Source organism: Galleria mellonella, unplaced genomic scaffold (genome assembly GCF_026898425.1).
Source record: "Galleria mellonella isolate WM207_F2 unplaced genomic scaffold, CSIRO_AGI_GalMel_v1 utg146, whole genome shotgun sequence".
Classification (NCBI taxonomy): Eukaryota; Metazoa; Arthropoda; class Insecta; order Lepidoptera; family Pyralidae; genus Galleria; species Galleria mellonella.
Window position 1 is genome coordinate 7,181,339 of NW_026441999.1, and position 24,137 is coordinate 7,205,475.

General features: G+C 36.5%; 1 protein-coding gene across 4 annotated transcripts in view; it reads right to left on the minus strand.

Moving 5' to 3' along the window:
• The window catches only part of LOC113522184 (protein enabled), a 115,579-nt gene that overhangs the window by 34,765 nt on the left and 56,677 nt on the right, over nt 1-24,137 (minus strand). For 3 of the 4 annotated variants that reach the window (XM_052891894.1, XM_052891893.1, XM_052891892.1), the window contains exon 2: nt 2,886-3,488. The exons of the other annotated variant lie outside the window; for it this stretch is intronic. In XM_052891894.1, the coding sequence (XP_052747854.1) occupies nt 2,886-3,442 (557 nt within the window). In that variant the 5' untranslated portion in view covers nt 3,443-3,488. The remainder of the gene's footprint in view (nt 1-2,885; nt 3,489-24,137) is intronic. 4 annotated transcript variants of the gene reach the window in all.

Here is a 24,137-nt window from a genome sequence, read left to right on the forward strand (position 1 = left end):
TCATGGGCGAAACAGTATACTCTGTTATGTCCATGGTACTGCTCATGTCTATAGGCGACGGTTACCACTTTCCATCAGTGGACCAGTTTATTTGCCATTCTACAACTGCTCTCATAAAAAAGAAACTACAAACAAATGCTTGAAAAATCGAAACCCCAATCTACAAATGGCAGACACCACTTACTATACAAGCTCTACAGTGTAGAACGAGACAGATACAGTCCGCTAGAAAGAGAGAACCAACCCACGCCATAGATAAACACCACAATGCAATATCCGCATTTTGCGAAACCATAGCGAAAGATGCGGGCCACATGTGGGCGATGACAATTACCACTCGTAAGTCTAAAAATGTGCAAGCCCCCTGTTTTCAATTATTGAGATGTTTTAGGGTTCCTTACCTCGAAAGGAGAAACGGAACACTTATAACGTCACTTTATTGTTCGACTGTCGAATTTCTTTATCTAAGAACAACTTAGATTTAGATGTAAAACTAAAATTAATAAGAGTATAAAATACTAAGCCAACATAATCAAAAGATTTTTTTATACAATTTAGAATGGCAAACAAGCTAACGGCCCACCTGATGGACCGTCGCCTATAGACATGAGCAGTACCACGAACATAACAGAGTATACTATTTCGCCCATGATACCCCCCATGCGTTGCCATTCCTGAGGACTCCGGTGTTATTCCTCTGTACCCAGTAAATTCACGCCACATCCCACCCTTCAAACCGAAACACAGCTATGCAAACACAACCGGTTTACGGTTGAAACACAAATGGGACAGAGGTACCCAAGCAATCGACTTATGTACAAAGTCTCCCTCTGGTCAGTCAGATACAGCCTTTTATAGCGTATATTTAGGCATTTGCAAGGGAATCAAACAAAACCTATAGGGTAGTTAGTTCTCATTGAATCAGAACCATAAAATATGGCAAGCAGCAATGTTGTACAGCACAAAACAGTAAATTTGTAATTACATCATTTTGCAATTTTTTTTTTCAGTTATTATTTATACGGAACCCTTAGTGTACAAGTTCAACTCGCACTTCGTAATTTTTTATATTTTGATCCGTAAAAAAGCCACTTCTATTGTGAATACACACAACGATACCCGATTGTATGTCTGTGTTGGTTTGGGTATTTTCTATGGTATTTTATATTATATATTTATATCATTTATCTAGTCTAGTAAAGTATATATATATATATATATATATATATATATATATATATATATATATATATATATATATATAGAAACACTATGTATTAATAAATAGTTATTAACGCCGTAAACAAAAACAGCTAATTCAATAATAACAAAATTAAAAACACCATCGATACGCTATTTAGTCTAAAGTTCGCGTGCGTTACGTATGTGTGTTAGACAGTTTTCTATGGTAACACGTAGAATGGACCGCTTTATAGGATTAATTTAGCAACAAGCTTATTATAACAGTTCTGCTATTTGCATTGCGAATTATTTCGAAAGAGTTTAAGGTGGGAGAAAGATTTTATATCTATAAATAGATTTTGTAATATCAATGTAAGTGACACAGTTTTTTAATATCAGCTTAGATGTTTACTGCATCTTTTTTATGCAACTTAGAATGGCAAACAAGTTGGCAACTCAGCTTATAAAAAGCGTAAACCTTCACCTGTATACATAAATAGCTAATCAAATCTTTACACCATGGCCATCACAGAATACTCTAGACACCCATGGATCCTTCCTTCGTTGCTATTCCTGAGGAGTTAGGTGTTATGCCTCTGTACCGTGTAATTCTATTGCCACATCAAGCCCTCCCTTACCAGTGATCGTCGAAAAAAACAACTAAGGGAACTTAATTGTCGTGTGATGGAGAACAGCGTCCCTCTTCACCACCAAAAGCTGAACAGCGGTTGCCGATCTACCCGCCAAGTGTGCTTGCTTTTTTAGAGGCTTTTAGACCCAATAATGTCTATTAAGAGAAGAATTCATGCGCCACTTTAACTTAAACAAATTGAATGTTGGTCTTATTCAAACTATGTTAGCTGAACTTAAACCAGAAATTTTTGAACATCTCTGTAAATTAATGATGCCCATTAATTCTTCTCTTTCCGCGTCTAGGGAAGGTAGATAAAGTTTTGTTGGAGAAATCAGTTCAGGGTACAATAGGACTGATATACCTGAAGAAGGTAATAGCCCTTAAAATATTAAAAAAAAAAAAAAAACAAAATATAGGTACGTGTATGTATGTGCTTTGTATTGAATAATGAAGAGGAAAATAAATACAAATACATACATATATGAAATTACGCTTCCTCAACGTAAAGGATACACATTCCATTTTCGCTGAAGCAGTTAATTTAAATTGGTTATATAATAACATTGAGGAAGTACATACGATTATAATTGGCACAAATAATTAATGTTTGCTTAATAATAAAACACGAAAGCGTAATTAGCAACTGTAAGTAAAGACTATAAAATTCGCCTACTTGGGCACCTCTGTCCCATTCGTGTTTCTATCATGACGCAGCCGCGATCAATGTGTTTCAGCTTAATTTTTATTCATTCATTCATATCAGCCGTTAACTGTCCATTGCTGAACATAGCAACAAGGAAAGTTTTGCTAGTAGTTGTCAACTTGGCAGGCGAGTTGGTGAACGTTTGATTTATTTTAATGTTTTAATAGGGACGCTACTGCCCATCATTAAGTACCTTTAATCGCCTATTACGACATACACGGAAAAATATTGGACGGCCCATTCTACACCAGGTTTACACAGCAGTACCTACGTACATGATGTTAATTACCGACGTTTAAAACTCACAAAACATACAAATAAATAAATTGTTAAACTTCAGTAAAATGCTTAAAAACTAAAACTTACTGTGCCCAATATTCCTCCCAATTCTTGTCCTTGTTGGAGCCATATCCTCTTGGCAATGTGGCGGTTCTCGCCCTCCCGTTGAGGGAAGGAGACGACCCTCTGTTATCTGGCAAACTCAGCACAGAGTGCCTCTGAACGGGCTCCGATCTAAATGACCTCAGCGAACTCTGGGAGCCCATTTCGTCCGATTTCTTTGATAAACTGTTCTGCGATCCTCGCAGTCTGTTATATTCCAAATTGGGTTGACTGTATTCACTCTCACCATTCCTGTAATCGCCATTCCTGTATTCCCCGTTCAACGAGTGACTTCCCGAGTTAACCTCGCTGAAGACTCTAGCGAGAGGAGGCCGCGGCAACGGGCGTCTGTGCTCCACTCTCTCACGGCTGAACGACGAAGTCCGCTTGACCATTCTCGGTGATTCCTGAATATTCGTCAGAGAAGGCATTTTGGACTCCTTCTCCAAAACTATTTCGTGTTCCAATTGATTCTGGACATTAGCTAGCATTTCTTCCAAATCACACAAGTCTGGGTCTATGTTAATTTTCATACGACGCATTTTCGGAATGTATTAATATCACAGGCACTTCACAGTATCACTGTTTCTAATTAAAAACAAAATTAAAATCCAATTTATCGACGGATTCTTTGCTTATTTTTTAATTACGATTTTATTAATAGACGTTGCGCGACACGTTTTCACCCGACAAAGTCTGAATGACAACTGACTTCTGAACCAAACCAAATCGATCGTCTAACATTATCTTTGACGGCTGGTGCATAATACAGCACTTTTTCTGTACATTGTTAAGTAATAAATGCATGTTAAGCAATTTGTAACTGTTATTAGGCGGTGATTATCTGTTCTCAGAAATACAATGGCCCTAATAGGTAAATGGGCTGAAAATTTAATAGTTTGTAGTACAGCAATTAGAAGTAATTTAATGATAAGTACGGTGTTGAAGTAATTTGAATGGACAGATAAAAGAAAAACAATAAATAGTTTTATTGTTCCCTCTAAAATATAATTGAATGAAATTTAGAATAAAAAAAAACTATAATTTAAGTATATAAGTTGAATACTTAGCTAAAACAAAACCAGAACATTGTAGTACGGTAAGCAAGAGGTTTATACCTCTCTATTTATACCTATCTATAAGGTCTCTATTCTTATGAATAGAGACCTTTGGCACTCGGTTCTGTCTACTTCGCAAGGGACTTGATGTGAAGACAGCTACAAGTATTATTCCAAAATCGACTGTTTGAAAAAAGAACAAATTGCAATAAAAAATAATACGTACGTAGTATGTTCAACTAACACACCTTAGATTAAGACAATTGAAAAAATAGAGACAAACAAAGTACTCCTACAGATAGAGAAGAGAAGAAGAGTTAAAAAGCGATACTGTGGAGTAATAGAAAGACATTATGATTTCCGGTAAAAACAAATAGGAAAGTACTTGAGCTTAGCAGGAAATTTGCGAAGAGTAAACATGTTTTCAAAGACCGAAAATAAATCTGATAACAAGTAATCAATCGTGACAAAATTAATATTGACAGTAACAAAATATCTTGTAAACAAACATATTACATTCAATACAGTTATGCAATAACTAAAATAGGTTTTTTTTTTAAACAGGTGATAATGATATGGTAACCCCGCCGGCGCTATCGGTATACGCTGGCGGGGCACTATTGAGGGATGATAGGTGACGATGAAAGCAAGTCAATTAACGACAGTTTCCAGGGGGAACCGTATGAAGGTCGACCTGATATGACCAGAGGGAGACTTTGTACAAAAGTCGATTGCTTGGGTACCTCTGTCCCATTCGTGTTTCAACCGTGAAGCAGTTGTGTTATATACCATATCCCACCCTTCAAACCGAAACACAGACATGCAATGGCGTGAATTTACTGGGTACAGAGGAATAACATCTGAGTCCTCAGGAATGGCAACGCATGGGGAGTATCATGGGCGAAACAGTATAATCTGTTATGTCCATGGTACTGCTCATGTCTATAGGTGACGGTTACCACTTTCCATCAGGTGGGCCGTCAGCTTGTTTGCCATTCTAAGTTGTATAAAAAAAAACAGGTTATACAGTTTCGCCCATGATACCCCCCATGCGTTGCCATTTCTGAGGACTCAGGTGTTATTACAGAGGAATAACCCTGTAAATTCACCATTACTAACAATCCTTTTCCCCCCCAAATAGGTGTATTTAGAGGTGGTCCGGATGAGTCGTGCCCACATAGTATCATTTGGTGCCCACCCCAAGTAAGAACATAGCTTTGCAATGACATATCTGAGAGTACATATGCGTATTTTTAAGAGCCCCCACCCCCTAAATAGTAAAATTACTTTTTTAGCCCAATGGACTTATGAAGTCAGATAATACATGTAATAAATATAAATATTGGTTGGATATTAGAGTTCCTTATCACCTTTTAAAGGGTCATTGACTTGTGCCTTATCAATCTGGGTCATATATATTCAATTACTGACTGACCCGGTAAACATTGTTTTTCCGCCTACTGCCACCTACCGGATCTTTCTTCTAATTGGAATAAAACCTATCAACTATCTCAAATTGCACGATTCCAGAGTTTTTTTTCAATGGGGTAATAACCCTAGCTGCGCTAACGGTATACGCTGGCGGGGCACCAGTGAAGGATGATAGGTAAGTTAACCCATCGTGGTGAATCCGCCTGGAATTAAGCACAATGGTTTCCAGGGGGGACCGCGTGGAGATCGACCTGACAGTCTCCATCCCTTATAGTATAAGTTTATCATATTTCATAATATTTGGTTAAGTCGTCAAGACCCTAAGAGGTAGAAAACAAACTCATTTCACACTTACACTGTTATTAAGGATTGCTAAGAATAAAGAGAACATCGTGTACCATATATACATCTCTGTCTACCCCGACAAGTCTATATACACCATACATACGTACATACAATTTACATTCAACATGTTTAGCAATCACTTCCTATAAGGACAGACATCTTTCACCAGCGCAGAGTCACTTTTTGTAGTAGGCTTGACATTTTTCGCTAGACATCGTGGTATGTAGGTTGAATGGTTCTCTAGAGATTTTAAGAGACCCTCATATGTGTCGACCTGGACATAGATAGAGCTAGATGGCGCAATCTCTCAATCCGTATTAGCATCCTTTTAAAGAGCGCTTCATCAGCGAAATTGCACATTATTCTTAATCCAATATGTAAAAAAAACGACAACCAACTTTGTACCATGTCTATAAGCGACGGTTTTTTTAATGGATGATAATGAAATGGTAACCCCGCCTGCGCTAGCGGTATACACTGGCGGGGCACGAGTGAGGGACGATAGGTGAGAATGAAAAGGCGGGTCAGTTAGCCCATCGTGATTCATTCATTAAGTAAATTAATGAAGTAATTTAATGAAATAATTAAGTAAATTAATGAAGTAATTAAGTAAATTAAAGAAATAATAAAGTAAATTAACGAAATAATTAAGTAAATTAATGAAATAAAGTAAATTAAGTAAATTATTAAGTAAATTAACGAAATAATTAAGTAAATTAATGAATTAATTAAGTAAATTAATAATTTATTAAGGTAATAATAATTAACTAAAAATAAGCTTGCCTGTTGTACATCTTTATTTAATATAGTCTTGAATTATGCAATTTTTGTGTACAATAAAGTATAAAATAAAATAAATAAATAAGTATAAATCATAGGTAAAACGTAGAAAATTAACAGCCTATCCAAATTAATAACTTTGACAATACAGTACAGTAATTAGAGCATGATTAGTGTGTTAACAATAGATTAAATGACTTGAAAATGATTTCACATGGCCTTAATTGGTCAAGATTTGCAGAATGGTTTCTATTAATTCAAATGCACTAACATTTTGTTTAGTCTTTAATTGAATGTGACTCATACAATACTGTAATACAAAGTCATGAAAGTAATAACTGTCGCGTTTGAGTGAGGTGTCTTTAAATGTTTATTAGAAGAGGGATTTTTTTTTAATGGATGATAATGGAATGGTAACCCCGCCTGCGCTAACGGTATACGCTGGCGGGGCACCAGTGAGAGATGATAGGCGAGGAAAAAGCAGGCCAGTTAGCCCATCGTGACGAATTCCATTAGAACTGACTACGATGGTTTCCAAGGGGAACCACGTGGAGGTGGACCTAACAGAGTATCAGAGTAGCAATGGAACTGTTAGATCCCATTACTAACAATCCATTTCCCCCTAGAAGATTGATTATTCTACATGGCATAGAATGGACCACCCCCTCCTTTCCTGTGGGTGTCGTAAGAGACGACTTAGGGAACTTAATAATCGAGGGATGGACGGCAGCGTCCATCTTAAAACGTCATCAAAACCGCTGTTTGTCTATACTCTGTTATGTCCATGGTACTGCTCACGTCTATAAGCGACGGTTACCACTTTCCATCAGGTGGCATACTGAAATTGCTCCAGTAAATGGAGCCTAATATTTCGTTCATCATAAATCCTACCATAAAAGTCCAAAAGAACGATATTTTAACATTTTCAATATTTTTAACATAAAATTTCTGTTTCGTTCGGTCCCTAAATTTCGGAAAACATTTCATGGTAGTCCCTCTGTTGCTAGAGTTGTAAATAACACGTGTTACAGCATTTGTATTTTCGTCATTTGACTTTGTACAGTCGGAGGGAGACTTTGTACAAAAGTCGATTGCTTGGGTACCTCTGTCCCATTCGTGTTTCTACCGTGAAGCAGTTGTTTGCATGGCTGTGTTTCGGTTTGAAGGATGGGATATGGCAGTGAATTTAGAGGGTACAGAGGAATAACACCTGAGTCCTCAGGAATGGCAACGCATGGGGGGTATCATGGGCGAAACAGTATACTCTGTTATGTCCATGGTACTGCTCATACCTATAGGCGACGGTTACCACTTTCCATCAGATGGGCCGTGAGCTTGTTTGCCATTCTAAGTTGTATAAAAAAATATTATATATTTTACCACATCGGCGTGTATACGAATCCATGGCTTGCACCGCCTTCTAAGATCCGTACAACAAGATATGTTCAAATTGCATAACAATAATGCCATGTTTTGTAACGGACATACATTTTATGTACTGGAACGAATAAAAATAGTAATTAAGATAAAGTTACTATTAATATACTCTGTACTAACATTATATATGTATTCGTATTGCTGTGTGGTCCCGGCATAGAACGAGCCACTTCTTTCTGTACCGGCGACTATGGAACTTTAACGGTCGAGCGACGAGCAGCAGCGTCCCTTTTAAAACATAGTCAGATTCTAACTGCGGTTGCCAACCCGCCTGCCATGAAATGATGGTATAAGGCAGGGGGAAAGCACAAAAGATCCCGATGGGTCGACGTGCAACGACTTAGCTGATCCCATATGGGAAAATAAAAAAAATAAGAGAACCCGCCTGCCAAGCGTGGTAACCACCTGCATCACCTTCCGTATGCTCTAGGCGTATGTTCAGCAGTGGACTGTTAACGACATATAATAAAAGTAATCATAATATATAACAATCACGTTCTTAGTTCGTACACGCTAATCTACGAAATCGTCCAATTGATTTCAATGAAATTTTGTAAATATACTAAAGTGTATATATAAAAAAAATCACTATTAATATTTTCACTAGTGACCCGCCCTGACTTCGCACAGTTTTTTTTTTTTAAATAAAAACAGCTCCTATTACTCACTGATAATGTAGCTTTCTATAGATGAAAATATTGTTAAAATCGGCTAAATATATGTCGAATAAATTAAATACAAACAAACATCAAATCTTTTCTTTTTATAATATAAGTTTAGACTTAGTTTAGAATGATATTTATCACTACAAATAAATTTAGAAGTTTCTAATGTGATGTAATGTGTACCCGTGCGAAACCGGGGCGGGTCGCTAGTAAATAAATAAATAAATGTTATAAAATAAACATATTGACCTGCTAAGCGCATTTCACACTTTCTACATTTGTTAAAATGCAACGAACCCGTAGCAGCTAAAAGACTTTTATTATAATCAGACGGCAGACAAAACCGAGGTACACAACTAGTACAATCATCAATGATTTATTAATAATAAAATCTGTGACAGTTTGCACAATGGTACGTCTGTATGACGACGGATAACAGGTCCGAGTAACAAGTAAATGATTCATTGGAAATAAACTACGACTGTAATGTAATATAAAATTATATATTTGACATATCAGAATAAATTATTACCACATCGATCTATTAACATACTACTACTGGTCAGACGGCTTTTTCGAGTTTTCCGAACAGAGGCAGACTTTGTACAAAAGTCGTTTGCTTGGGTACCTCTGTCCCATTCATGTTTCAAAGTAGATGTGTTTCGGTTTGAAGAGTGGGATATGGCGTGAATTTACAGGGTACAGAGGAATAACACACACAACGAGTCCTCAGGAATGGCAACGCATGGGGGGTATCATGGGTGAAACAGTATACTCTGTTATGCACATGGTACTGCTCATGTGTATAGGCGACGGTTACCACTTTCCATAAGGTGGGCTGTCAGCTTGTCTACACTTGATTTCGTTCGTTTGACCGAGACAAAGATACAAATCAATACCACTACTAAGTAAATATTTCATTTAATTAAACATATTAATTATATATTTTGAAATAATAACTTACACATACTACCTTAATGACACATGTTATTAATAATGAATCATCAAATCAGTGCATTCCTGTGACCAATCATTATTGATTTCCGTTACGTAAGATAAGGAAGCATGATTCTTGGACTATGTTATACTAAGAAAAATAATGATGATACATCATCAAAGCCTACGCATCTATTTGACTTGAACCATTTTCTGTTAATCATTTTATCTTACTTGTCGAAAATCATTGTTGATTTCCCGTAATTTTTTATTATCATTTTAGCCATTAACTGTCCACTGCTGGACATAAGCCTTGCCCATAAGGGAAGTTTTGCCAGCAGTTGCCACGCTTGTCAGCCGCAGTTAGGCTTTTAGAAATGTTTTCAGACGAACACCGCTGCCCATCCCTCGACTTCCCGTAAGTCGAATAGTAAAGCATGAGTCTTTAAACCAAAATAACCGATTTTGTCACAACTGTAGTCGATTTTTTTTTTTGTTTGTCAATTCTTTCGTTCTGTACTTGACTTCGGTTAACAGTTTACTATCGTCCACACGCCATGCGCCTGCGCTTATCTGCATTGCAACAACATACACTTCCGCCGGTGTGTCTCACTACTGCGGTGATAAAAAAAATACCGATAGCTTCTGTAATTTATCTTAATGTAATTACTACTTATTTATAGTTTTTTTATTATTATTATTATATGAGTTATTAACTGTCCACTGCTGAACATACCCCCCCCCCCCCATAAGAGGGATTTGCCAGTAGTAGCCACTCTTGGCAGACAGAAAACAAAAAAGAAAAAAAAATAATGTTTCCATAATATATAAATAAAGAAGTCAAGTGGTCCTTGTATAGAGTAGTCGGACTCGCGAAACGAGGGTCCCGTACAAAATCACCAATTTTTTTATGATATAAATACAAATTTACAGTTTTCGGATTTTTTTCTTTACTTGTGCTACATGACATTGCTTCTTGCCAAATTTCATGACTCTAGCTCAACGGGAAATACCATACCGGTCTTGATTCCCTTTGCGTAGGTCAAAACATGCGATATAAATGGAACGTAAACGGCCGTATGTTTTGATTGCGTCGATTTAGAAGCTTGACTTTTTTCGCTGCTTAAAAAAGATTGTAGACCTGAGTATATGATATTAATTTCAACTCAAGACCTCCACGCGTTCCTAAGAAAAAGAGTCTTGACATACGGACGGACGGACAACGAAGTGATCCTATAAGGGTTCCGTTTTACTCTAAAAAGAACACTATTTACATACTTTGGATGTACGGAACTCTAAAAAGAACACTATTTACATACGAAAAGTCGTGGTTAAGACGGCGCGTTTTATTCGTTCAAAACAGCACTCGAGGTTTGCAAACAGCACTCAAAACAAATATGGCGTCAATTACTTAGTAACCAAATAAAATTAAAAGGCCAACGGTACACCCAGTGAACAGCAAGCACGATGTGCACCGAGGGATTAATTGTAGGCCAATGAGGGCCAGCCTGATTGGACACTTCCTGCCACCTAACGAGTAGAGTTTCCGATCTTGATTCGATTTAATCGTACATCGATCTTTTGGACCTTGATCTTCGATTTTTTTGTACAGTTCTATATTTTTTTTTTACAACACAGGGGGGCAAACGAGCAAACGGCTCACCTGATGGTAAGTGACTACCGCTGCCCATGATCACCCACAACAACAAAGGCATAGCAGGTGTGCTGTCAGCACACCTGCTATGCTTTAACCTTTTAAATGCTAAGTTAATATACTTATAATATCAATAATAGAAACAAACACTGGCTAGATCCAATATTTATATGTAATTTAATAACCAATGTCTTGCCATCGTAGGTTTAAAAGCAACAATTTTATTGAATTAAAATTAGTTGAAAATATTTCCACTCCAGTAAAGAAGTGTTTTCCTGCACCTTAAATTGATATTCGAAAATGAATCTTAACCTAATAAACACTATATAACTATGTATATTTATTTATTTATTCTTTATTACATAAAAAAATTTTGTACAAGTGAGTTTAATGCCATAATGGCATTCTCTACCAGCTAACCATTAGGTAAGAACAGAAAGCGTATGAAGAGCTGTGGTGGTATAAAAAATATGTGACAATTATTGTAACAGACTTAAATAATTATACATACATATCATACATAAGAAATACACATATAATACATAAACATTACTTTAAAAATATATGGTATATATTAACTATTGAATAATTGTTAAGAAACCTATTTTTATAATTTAAAAACAAATCTGGGGTCTACCATACAATGAAATTCCGTATTTTCTCACTCAATTTCGTGTTTTTGTGCATAGCAAAGCTAACAAAATACACTGTCCCGCCCATAGTACTACTCACTCCTTACTATTTCTGAACATAACGTAATATTTGTATTTTTACTGTCATATCCATTCTCTTCTAAACTTAAATACAGCCATGTGAACCTTACTGTTCGTCGAAAACATTAATGGGACAGAAGTACCCATGCAGACGGTAAAGAACTACGAACACAGGTTCTATGACAACTAGAAATTCACTAAAGATTTTTCTAGAACAATTACAGGTACAGAATATATCAGACCGAGCGCGGGCAAAGTCACGGTATTTCCTCTTAGTTAACTATTGTTTGTATGCATACACTTGTACGAAACATCGTACCAGCCGAATATGTACCAATCGAATACATACAAATCAATTGTTCTCAAACAGGGTATGCAAATGTCATACAAGTGCAAATTCAGCGTCATGACATATATATATATATATATATATATATATATATATATATATATATATATATATATATATATATATATATATATATATATATATATACACTAATATTATAAAGAGGAAAGATTTGTATTTCTGTGTGTATGTTTGTAATGAATAAACTCAAAAACTAGTTTGCCGATTTCAAAAAATTCTTCCACCATTAGAAAGCTATATTCACCCTGAGTAACATAGGCTATATTTGCTTTGCTTGCTTTGCTAGAAAAGATAGATAGATACTCTTTATTGTTTCCTCCAAAAGATTACAATAGTAAACTTATTATATATATAAATAATTACAAGAAATAATCACAATGAGAAAACAATGGGCGATTAGGGATCCTTACTAAAACATTAGTAACGTAACTCAAGGTGTAAAAAAAATGCCATAAAACGTTTTTCGTCGCGTGCGCTGTGGAAACTATTTATGATGGAACAAAAGTATGTTCTACAATATTGAAGAAAATATCAATAACTACAAAAAACTCCGCGATACTATATGTCCAACTATTATCGTTATGTCACAATAACCACTTTTTAAAATGTTGTAAAAATGACCACCCGTGCGAAGCCGAGACGGACCACTAGTGCGTATTAAAGCTAATATAAAATACTAATCATCTTTTCATCTACCCGTGCGAAGCCGGAGCGAATCACCAGTATATTGTAATAAAATTGGTGAAGAGCCGATTGCAAGACTGTCTCGTCCTCGGACCCTTAATTATACAATCATTTATAGCCTAATCCTATTTTAAGGGCAATTTCCACTTCGTTTATATCTTGAGAGGAAGGTCGTTTGACACGAAAGATTTCAGCTTTGTCCCTGCCAATTAGGATATCATCCCATTAATTTTACCTTGACCGATTTTAAAAAAGATAGTCCTTTACTGTTCGCTGTGTGTTTTGATTCATTATTAAGCCTTACTAAAATTATAAATATATAAATGTAAAACTTGTTATCTTTTGTAATGTAACTAAGGGGGGGGGGGGGGTTGTTAGTAATGCGGATTACCAGCCACATTGCTAACAATATATCCTAACAGGTAGACCTCCCCTTGGAGCCCCTTGAAAACCATCGTGCTGAATTTTACTAAATACAAATGAATTATCCAAATATGTGCAGCCGTTCTGAAATGATAATAATAATAATAATAACCCCCCCAGGGGATCACCTTGGCGCGGTGGGGGGGCTTACGGGGAGTATGGTGCAGGACATAAGCTTATACCATCTTAAGCACAAATTTTAGTAAAAATCACAGATTAACAGTCTTTAACATCTAGACTACCCTCCTCAAACTAACGATCCCAACCCTTAACCCTCAAATTAATATATGATGGAAAATAATAAAAGGAAATATAATTTACGGCCGCTACCCGGGGGTCGCCGGGGCGCATCTGGGGCCAATGCTGGATGCCACAGTATACGAACCATTGGCGACGGAGAGTTGAACAGGCGGACTCTCGTCGATAAATATACTACAGCCGAAAACATTTCTCACCCAAATTCACCATCATCTGATTCACTTTCATCAATCAATAGCCTTTTTTCATCACCTAACTCATCTTCATACCCATCTGAAATACAATCCACATCACGATCATCCACTTTATCGCCAGAGTCAGTTGATGTTGTGCAGGAGGCATGCGCCGATAATCTAGCACCCATCTCTGGCATTACTAGCGCAAGACGTAAATGGAGCCCAGATATGAACGAATTTATATTGCGCAACTACCTTATTATAACTAAAATGGAAACAGATACGCGAAACTATCTAGACACACTACACCGAAAATTCATTGAAAAATACCCTGAAATGAATGCATCTAAACAAAGAATAGGTGATCAACGCAGAGCAATCATAAACAATAAATTATTACCTCAATCTGTAATTGATGAAATCAAGACCAATGTGTCGTCAATACTTGAAGATTTTCCATCAAATAGTGAGCCCACCCTAACATTAACACAGTCAACCGGAAGCCGAATGAGATGGTCAAATGAAATAAATGAATCTATTTTACGTATTTACTTTGAGGTAACAAATAATGAAACTGATATGACAGCACATCAGAAAAAGTTACACTGTGAATTTATAAAGCGATTTCCACACCTGTCACATATAACAGAAAAAAGATTATCAGATCAAAGAAGAGCAATAATGAACAACAATATGGTAACACAAAATAGGATTCAAGAAATAAAAATGGAAGTAGAAGCCTACACACATACAATCCAGATTAGTACTCCACCTGAAAACCAACCAAATATAAACCTCACTTACGAAACCATACAAATACCCAGAATAGAAAAGGAACAGACAATGTTAACAAACACACATCTTACACACACACATACTGAACAAATATCTACCATCGATAATAATAATCTACAACCAGATATACAGAAGAGAATCACGGAGCAATTTGTAACAGCTGTTGAAAAATTTGAATATACTGATCCAACAAGTAGACCATATATACCCAAACAGAAAACATCCAAAAAGCTTGCAAAGATTGTAGCATTCATTAATACAAACATCTTACCTGACTATTTAAAAGAAGATTTAGATTTCAATAAATTGCATAGTTTGATCTACATCGCTGCATATACTGCAGCAAGTTGTAACGGAACGAAAATTAAAGAAAGTAACACCTATAATAGAAATAAACATATAAAACCATCTTGGCAAAAAAGATTAGAAGATAAAGTCATAAAACTACGAACAAATATAGCACAGTTAACACATTATATAAGAGGTAATAGAAGCAAAAGTGTAATGACAGCAGTAGAGAAAATAAAGGTCAAATATTTAATCCATGCACAATATGAGAACCCAAACACACAATTAAACCATTATTTAGACACCTTAAAACAAAAACTTAACACAGTTTCCAGCCGTCTTAAACGATATATGACATGTACAGCGCGAAAAACACAAAATCAGAAATTCACCAATAACGAAAAAAGTTTTTATAGAAACCTAACTTCCACAACACAACAAGGTAGTCAAATAACTACTGAGCCCTTATTAACTGAATCTCTTAGAGAATTCTGGAGTAATATATGGGAAGAGCCTATTGAACACAATGAAAACGCTGAATGGATTAATATAATTAATAAAACTACTGAAAATATCCCCATGATGAATTTCGACTCAATACCAATAGATACATTTCTACATGTTCTCAACCGTGCTCATAACTGGAAATCGCCTGGTTCAGACAATATACATAATTATTGGTATAAAAAGTTTACATCCACTCATATACACATACATAATCATTTAAACTCATTCATACACTCACCTACCAGTATACCCGCTTTTGTAACACAAGGAATCACCTATATGCTGCCTAAAGATAAAAATGATGCACAAAACCCGGCTAAATATAGACCAATTACTTGTCTCCAGAATATTTACAAACTCTTAACGGCATGTCTGAGTGAATTAATTTATCAACACATAACTACACACAAGATCCTCACGGAACAGCAAAAAGGATGCAGGAAAAATAGCCAAGGATGTAAAGAACAACTAACTATAGACGCTATTGTTATGAACAATGCATATAAACAGAAAAAAGATATTCACACTATGTTTATAGATTATCGTAAAGCATTTGACTCGGTACCTCACAGCTGGCTAATTCGAATTCTTCAAATATATAAAATTAACCCTAAAATCATATCCTTCTTACAAACTGCAATGAGAAACTGGCAAACAACCCTAAAAATTAACCATAATACTCAATCATTAACTACTGAACCAATTTATATCAAACGAGGGATTTTCCAAGGCGACGCTCTTAGCCCTTTGTGGTTCTGCCTTGCCCTAAACCCTTTATCTAATCTACTTATAAACAGTAATCTCGGATACAAACTAGACAAAAATAATGATGATAGTTCAATTTCACATTTAATGTACATGGACGATATTAAATTATTTGCCACAAAAAAAACAGACCTCTTTCTTCTAGCTGACATTACACAAGAATTCTCAAAAGATATCCAAATGCAGTTCGGTGTTGACAAATGCAAAATTCTATCAGTTAATAAAGGTAAAATTCAAAATAACGGATATGCACTTGAAACTGGAGAAATGATCGAACCGATGGATGAAGCTAGCACATACAAATATCTTGGATTTCACCAATCTAGACAAATTCACCAAAAAGCAGCTAAACATGATCTTACAACTAAATTCAAGTATCGACTTAACTTAATTTTGAAAACTGAACTCAATTCAAAAAATACTATAAAAGCTATTAATACATTTGCTATCCCAATCCTCACTTACTCTTTTGGTATATTAAATTGGTCACAAACAGACCTAAAAAACCTACAACGCACCGTGAACACGCACCTTACTAAATATAGGAAACATCACCCTAAATCATCCATCCAAAGACTCTTTCTGCCACGACATGAAGGAGGAAGAGGAGTGATAGATATCCAAAACCTACATAACAAACAAATAGCTACCCTTAGACAATACTTCCACACTAAATCTCAACAGTCATTAATCCACAAATATGTTACAGAAACAGACAAAAAACTCACACCACTCAACCTGTGCGACAGACAAACTCAAACCAACGAGCAACTGACTAATTTAGAACAGAAAATCGCAACATGGACTGGAAAATCATTACATGGAAGACACCGATCCAACCTTTGCCATCCACACGTCGACAAAGATAAGTCGAACGAATGGTTAAAGAGAGGCGAACTGTTTCCCGAGACTGAAGGGTTCATGCTTGCGATACAAGATGAGGTAATAGCCACCCGTAATTACAAAAAACATATTATAAAAGATCCGAACCAGACCACCGACTTATGCAGACACTGCAATAGTGCAGCAGAAACTATTCAGCATATAACTGGATCCTGTAAGAGTATTGTGCAAACGGACTACAAACATAGACATGATCAAGTAGCTTCAATAATTCACCAACAACTCGCTTACAAATATGATTTTATAAGAAAAAAACAGCCTTACTATAAATACAAGCCTGAAACTGTTCTAGACAATCAAAAGTGTAAGCTTTACTGGGATAGGACTATACTTACAGACAAAACGGTACACTACAATAGACCGGATATCACACTTCATGACAAAAACAGTAACACAATATACCTCATAGACATCGCTATCCCTAACACACATAATCTCCAAACTACCATCTCAGATAAACTTGCGAAGTACCAGGATCTTGCAATAGCAGTGAAAACACAATGGCAAGCCCATACAGTACATATTGTACCCATTGTTCTATCTTCCACCGGCATTATACCAAAGACTCTAAGTAATAGCCTACAAACACTAAATATCCACACTAATCAAACATACCTACTACAAAAGGCCACTATCTTAAATACCTGCCATATTACTAGAAAATTCCTCACCTCGTCTACTATTACATCTTCCTACTCTGAAACCTCTCCTACACTTGGTTAAGGCCCGTGTCGGTGAGTAAACCTTCGTCCATGTGAAGAAGAGAAAGAAAAACAAATATATATATATAATAATAATAATAATAATCATTTATTTACAAAATATTGGTGATTGCCAGAATGATGCGTTTATATACTAATATAATCGGCAATTGTTAGGAGAGGAAGGGATTGTTAGCAAAACTAATGACCCCATCGCTAGCAATATACCGTACTAGGTCGACCTTTACGTAGTCCCCCCTGGAAACCATCGTGCTGAACTCCAAGTGTACTCATCACTATGGGCTAACTGACTTGCCTCATCATTCTCACCTATCATCCTTCACTGGTGCCCCGCCAGTGTTTACCGATAGCGCAGGCGGGGTTACCATTCCATTATCATCCATTAAATAAAAAAAAAATTGAACTTGTGCACGGGGGCGTATTAATAATGGAAACTAAGAGCTCCATTGCTAGCAATATACCCAACCAGGTCGACCACCACGTGGGCCCTCCCCGGAAGCCATCGTATATTATATACGTATTTTATATAGCGGTTCCTTTGTTACAGCAGTTACAATGTAACAGCTCGATGCTACAACTAAAAATACATCCTATTTCTGAACCGATTTTGATTACCCCTTTTATCTAATCGCTGCCCATTTTTTTAAGTCAAATAAACATGTAATTAAAACTGCTCTTTTGTTAGCGTCGATTAACAAACCATTGTTTCTTTACTCAGTCATAAAAGAATCTCAAACTGTTTACCATTAGGGTGTTTTCAGAGGGGCGAGTCGGGACTCCGGGGCGAATTGTGTTTCGACAGAGAGTCGGTAATCTTTCTGTCTCTTTCTACATCCCTTTATTTGTATGAAGCCATTCAGAATCAGACCTAACATGCATTAGATTGATTAGTTGATAAAATGCTATATAGACGAGCGTACCTTGCATGCTTTATATACAGAGTGTACATAATGGAAAGAATAGCCGAAACCGAGCGTGCGGTCACAAAGAGGGACAGCTTTCTCTAAGGGGCATGTGTCAAAATCTACGAGGTCGTTTTGACATCATTGGCACCATATTTTTTATCAAAATTATTGTCGTATAAATTTATGGAATATGATTTTTAAATGACAACGAAGAATCATCAAGAAACTCAGCTGCTTCTATTAAGCAAATTAGTGATTAAAAAAAAATTCAAAAAGCATTCAATTTTTTCAACGACTGATAATTTATTTATTTATAGGATTACCAACATAAGATACAGCTACAATAAAGCTAAATTTTAATACAATACACTGGCAGATCAGATCTCACTGTTCTTACATTTATAGGCAACCACAGCATGCCTTGTGTTTGACAAGCATTAAAATATAATTAAATTATTAAAGATATTAACAATATGAATAACAATATAAAATAAATAATGGAAATTGTAAAAAACAACCCCGCCTGCGCTACCGGTATACGCTGGCGGGGCACCAGTGAGGAATGATAGGTGAGGATGAAGCAGGTCAGTTAGAAAATTATAAGAAGCAATCGCAATGAGTTCCAGGATCAACCGCGATTCTATTAGACCCCATTACTAACAATACCTTACCCCCCTAGCATTCAATGTTAGAACCATGCAATCAAGGCCTATGTTCATCAGTGGACAGATAATGGCTAAAATGATGATGATAATCATTCGATTTTAGAAGACACGACTGTTATATCAACACTGTCTCCCCCGCAAGTGCAATACCTCGCAACTGCTTCGTTAGGTGGGAAAATGGATTGCTAGAAATGGTGACAACCCTATTACTAGCAATATACCCTATCAGGTCGACCTTTTCGCGGTTCCCCTTGGAAACCATCGTACTGAATTCTAGACATATTCATCACCATGGGCTAACTGATCTGCTTTTTCATTCTCACCTATCCTCCATCACTAGTGCCCCACCAGTGTATACCGATAGCTCAGGCGGGATAATCACTCCATTATCATCCATTAAAAAAAAAATCTGCTTCGTTAAAATACGTGACATTGAGACGACGCGTGACTGCACCTATGTTACATCAATAGACGACAATTACCTATATTCAGTTAAATAGACCGCGTCCAAGAAAGCACCTGTGTTCCCAAGCGCGACCACTTTCGATGGCGTGAAATGTATTCAGAGAAATTACCGGGTGTCATAAAATTTTAACGAGCCATTAACTTTGATGGCACGTGATAGGTTAATTTGGAGTTGAGGAAGTTGGTAATGGGCGGCGGACGGGTTGACGCACGACCTGATACATGATCGGCCTACTGGCCTAGGTTCAATTGTTAGACATTGGCCGGGTCAGTCATTGTCTACCTGGTTTCTCTGGGTATATTTTGAAAGCTCTCTTCGACAATGAAAAAAAAAGCAATCAGGGGAGAGACATCCAGAGGACAATTGCTCTTGACGGCTCTGTTCCTTGATGCTAGCCTGTATTGACGCATGGCACCTGCGGCACCCACTTTAACCGCCCATCTTCTCCTCCCTCCCTTAGGCCATTACTAGTAGATATAGATAGACAAGATTCATAAGCGAGTTCTAAAAGACGGAAGTGCTCAATACGTCTGTATTTTATATGACTAGGAATATGCTTTTCTTAATTGTTTAATCTGCTCTTCACCCTTCTTTATGCAATCGATAGAGTTAAATAGAAAAGACTGTAATAATCAGATAGACCGAGAATGATAAATGATTATTCTCTGTTTATCTGATCATTGAAAAAAGAAAGTAAGAAAGAAATAATTTAATCAAAATTATTCAAAATTAACTAAAAATTAAAAAGAAAATATTTAAATTGAGAGTCAAGGGGAAGAAGGGACTGTTAGTAATGGAGATTAGCAATCCCATTGCTACCAATATACCCTATAAGATCAACCTCCACGCGGTTCCCCCTGAAAACTGAGTTATTGTTAAATTCGTTACAGCTGACCTGCTTAATTCCCCTATCATCACTCACTGGTAAGCCAGTGTATACCGGTAGCGCAGGCAGGGTTACCTGTTAGCAGTTAGGGTTATTAGAGTCAAGAGCCTCTGAAATCGGCGTGCATACAGAGACAAGATAACTGCGGTTGCCAACCCGCTAGCCAAGCGTGACAACTACTTGCAAAACCCCCAATGGGGGAGGCTTATGTTATAGTTATATTTTTTACAGATATGGGGAATTATAATATTTAATGTAAAACCAACTTGTATCATTAACTTACGAGCTATTTGTCAAGTATGTCGATAGAAGCATGACCAAACGATTAGATCCCATGGACATCCTATGATTGATCTAAAAACGTGCCATTGGTCGTTTCACAAAGGAGTTCGGAATAGCACCTTACTGGGATTAACAATAGATTACAAACGCCCGTATGTTTTACTTATTGCTGAGCAAAAATGAGTTTTGTGACATCGGCGTAAGGACGTGGGTATTGTTCTCGAGTTCTTGCAACATCTGTAGCGTAACCGAAGACTTCTGTTTAACGCACTCGCGCGGAACTTGATGTATGGTACAAGATTTTTACTAATATTATAAACGACTTCACTTTAAAACACTTTACTTTGACTTTGTACAAAAGTCGATTGCTTGGGTACCTCTGTCCCGTTCATGTTTCAACCGTGAATCAACAGTGCATGGCTGTGTTTCGGTTTGAAGGATGGGATATGGCGTGAATTTACTGGGTACAGAGGAATAACATCTGAGTCCTCAGGAATGGCAACGCATGGGGGGTATCATGGCCGAAATAGATGTTATGTCCATGGTACTGCTCATGTCTATAGGCGACGGTTACCACTTTCCATCAGGTGGGCCTTCAGCTTGTTTGCCATTCTAAGTTGTATAAAAAAAAATTAAAAAAAAAGTATTGTATTGTAAAGTCTTTACATAATTCACATTGAATACTGATAAATGATTTAATATACAATGGCGGACTTATCCCATAAAGGGATCTCTTACAGTATTCTAGAAAGATATGATATTATATCCCATTTTTTTTAGGTCTTAGACTACCTGTCTAAATTAATTAAAGATTATGTTTAAAAACAAAAAGACTTAAATGGTGACAAAATTTTGGTCTAAAAATTAAAGTACTAAAAAATTTTGTTTAAATTTCTATGGAACCAATCCCTAAGTATATCCTTTCAGATAAAAAAATCAGTTTACAATTTACGAAGTTATGAAGTAACAAACATAAAAAAAATACAACCGAATTGGGAAAACTTCTTTTTTTTTAAAGTCAATCCGAACATACGAGAAAAAAAAATACGTAAACAAACGACTCGTAAAAAAAAAAACCAGACAAATCGAGTACCTCCGTTTGTTGAGAATCGTTTGTAACTAAAGCAAACAAACAAATATGATTATCAATGCTAAAGTGCTGCGAAGGAAGGTAGCAAAGGATATAGATAGTGTCAGAATGACTACTGCATGGTAGTTAGCCTAGTATGCAGTAATGACAAGACACTGTACACACGTGTGTGAGTAATTAACGTTATGGAAATATTTTTGTTAATTACTGAACATCTTAACAGGTCAACTAACCCAAATACTTACTTTAACTTTAAACACATACGGCCGTGTGGTCTCGGCACAGAATAGGCCACCACTTCCTTTCCCGTGGGTGTCGTAAGAGGCGATTAAGTGAGGACGAGGGATGGAAACCAACGTCCCTGTTGAAACATCCCTAAAACTTAACTGCAGTTGCCAATCCGCCTTCTAAGCGTGGCAACTACTAGCAAAACGCCAAGGGGAAAGCTTATGTTCAGCAGTGGACAGTTAAAGGCTGTCATGATGAAACACCTTTTTTTTTGTTTAACATGTGGAAACTCTTCAGCAAGACCGTCCCATCTGCCGGAGGGAGGGCAGCTGGGGTGTGTGAGATTCGTACCCACTAAAAACCACACGACGTACCTCGAGACGCTTATGTTGGATCCCGGGTTCCCGTTTGTACGACTACCGAGTATCCATGATGAAACACCTACAGACATGTGTGTAAATTTTTATTGTTATACTAATAATAGTTACATATACATTCAAATAGTGATATAAGTAACTCCCAAAGAGGGTTAACGTCAGGCAGGCGGCCGTTCGTAAAACTATAAGCCAAATCCTTTAGTACAAGTTATATGGATAAAACCATATTACGCCGATGCCGAATAATAATTGGGATAAGAAGATGGTGATACATTGAAATACTAATATGTCTACTCAGTAGCGCCATCTACCACTACCATTGGTCCCACAGAAAATCATATTTAACGCCTAAGCATTACGTATGAATGCCTAAACACTTAGCTGGGTGGTCACACATTTTGGTTGTATAATTTCCAATTTTTTATGGGTGAAAATGGAATGGTAACCCTGCCTGCGAAGGATGATTGATGAAAATGAAAACAGGCCAATTAGCCCATCATGATGAATTCATCAAGAATTAACCATAATAGTTTTTAGGAGGAACCGCGAAGAGGTCGATCTGTTGGGTATATTGCTAGCAATGGGATTCTCAGTCTCCACTACTAACAATCCCTTTCCCCCCCATAATTTCCAATTAGATACCTATATGTAGTTTATTTTTGTATTTCCTTTTACTTTAAGTTTATAATTGTTTATGTTTTATTTGTAATTGTTATTGATAAGCGCCAAATAAATATTTATAAATTTATTTATGTATTCTTTGTAACTAACTTTATAACTACTAATAATTTATTATTTATCGTATTATTTTTGCACCATATATGTTATGCTTTATATACAAACCCTATAAACACTGTCTCCTTTCGAGTTCTCAGGGTTGACTGGAAGAAATCCCTTTAAGGGATAAGTCCGTCTGTGTACATTTTTATTGTAACCTAATATCTACTAAAATATCTATACACTTTTGTAAACTTCTGTTATGTGTGCCAAATAAGTAAAAAAATAAATAAAATAAAAATATACAGAAGGCAAAAGAGGAAGGGGAAGACCGAGGAATAACTACATGGGACAGATAAAAGAAACACTAGGTGTCGTGTCGTATAGGGAGGTCAAGGATATGGCCTGGGATTGAACTGGCTGGAAGAAGATGCATGAATTAATTGCACCGACAAGAGGAAACTCTTAAATGAAAAATATATCTATATAGTATAAATTAATATACAAAAGCATATAAATCAATATTTTTCTTTATTTTCATCGTTCCTCTGCACAACAAGGCCGTTATCTTGTGAATTAAACCACAAACTGGTGCCCATCGCTACTAAGTTTCCATAGCGGATTAGCCACGGTCCATTCGGGCTGGGTTCAATAGTACGGACTTACGAAGTCACTGTACCAAGGTCAATACTCACTAGACAATTGGCATAC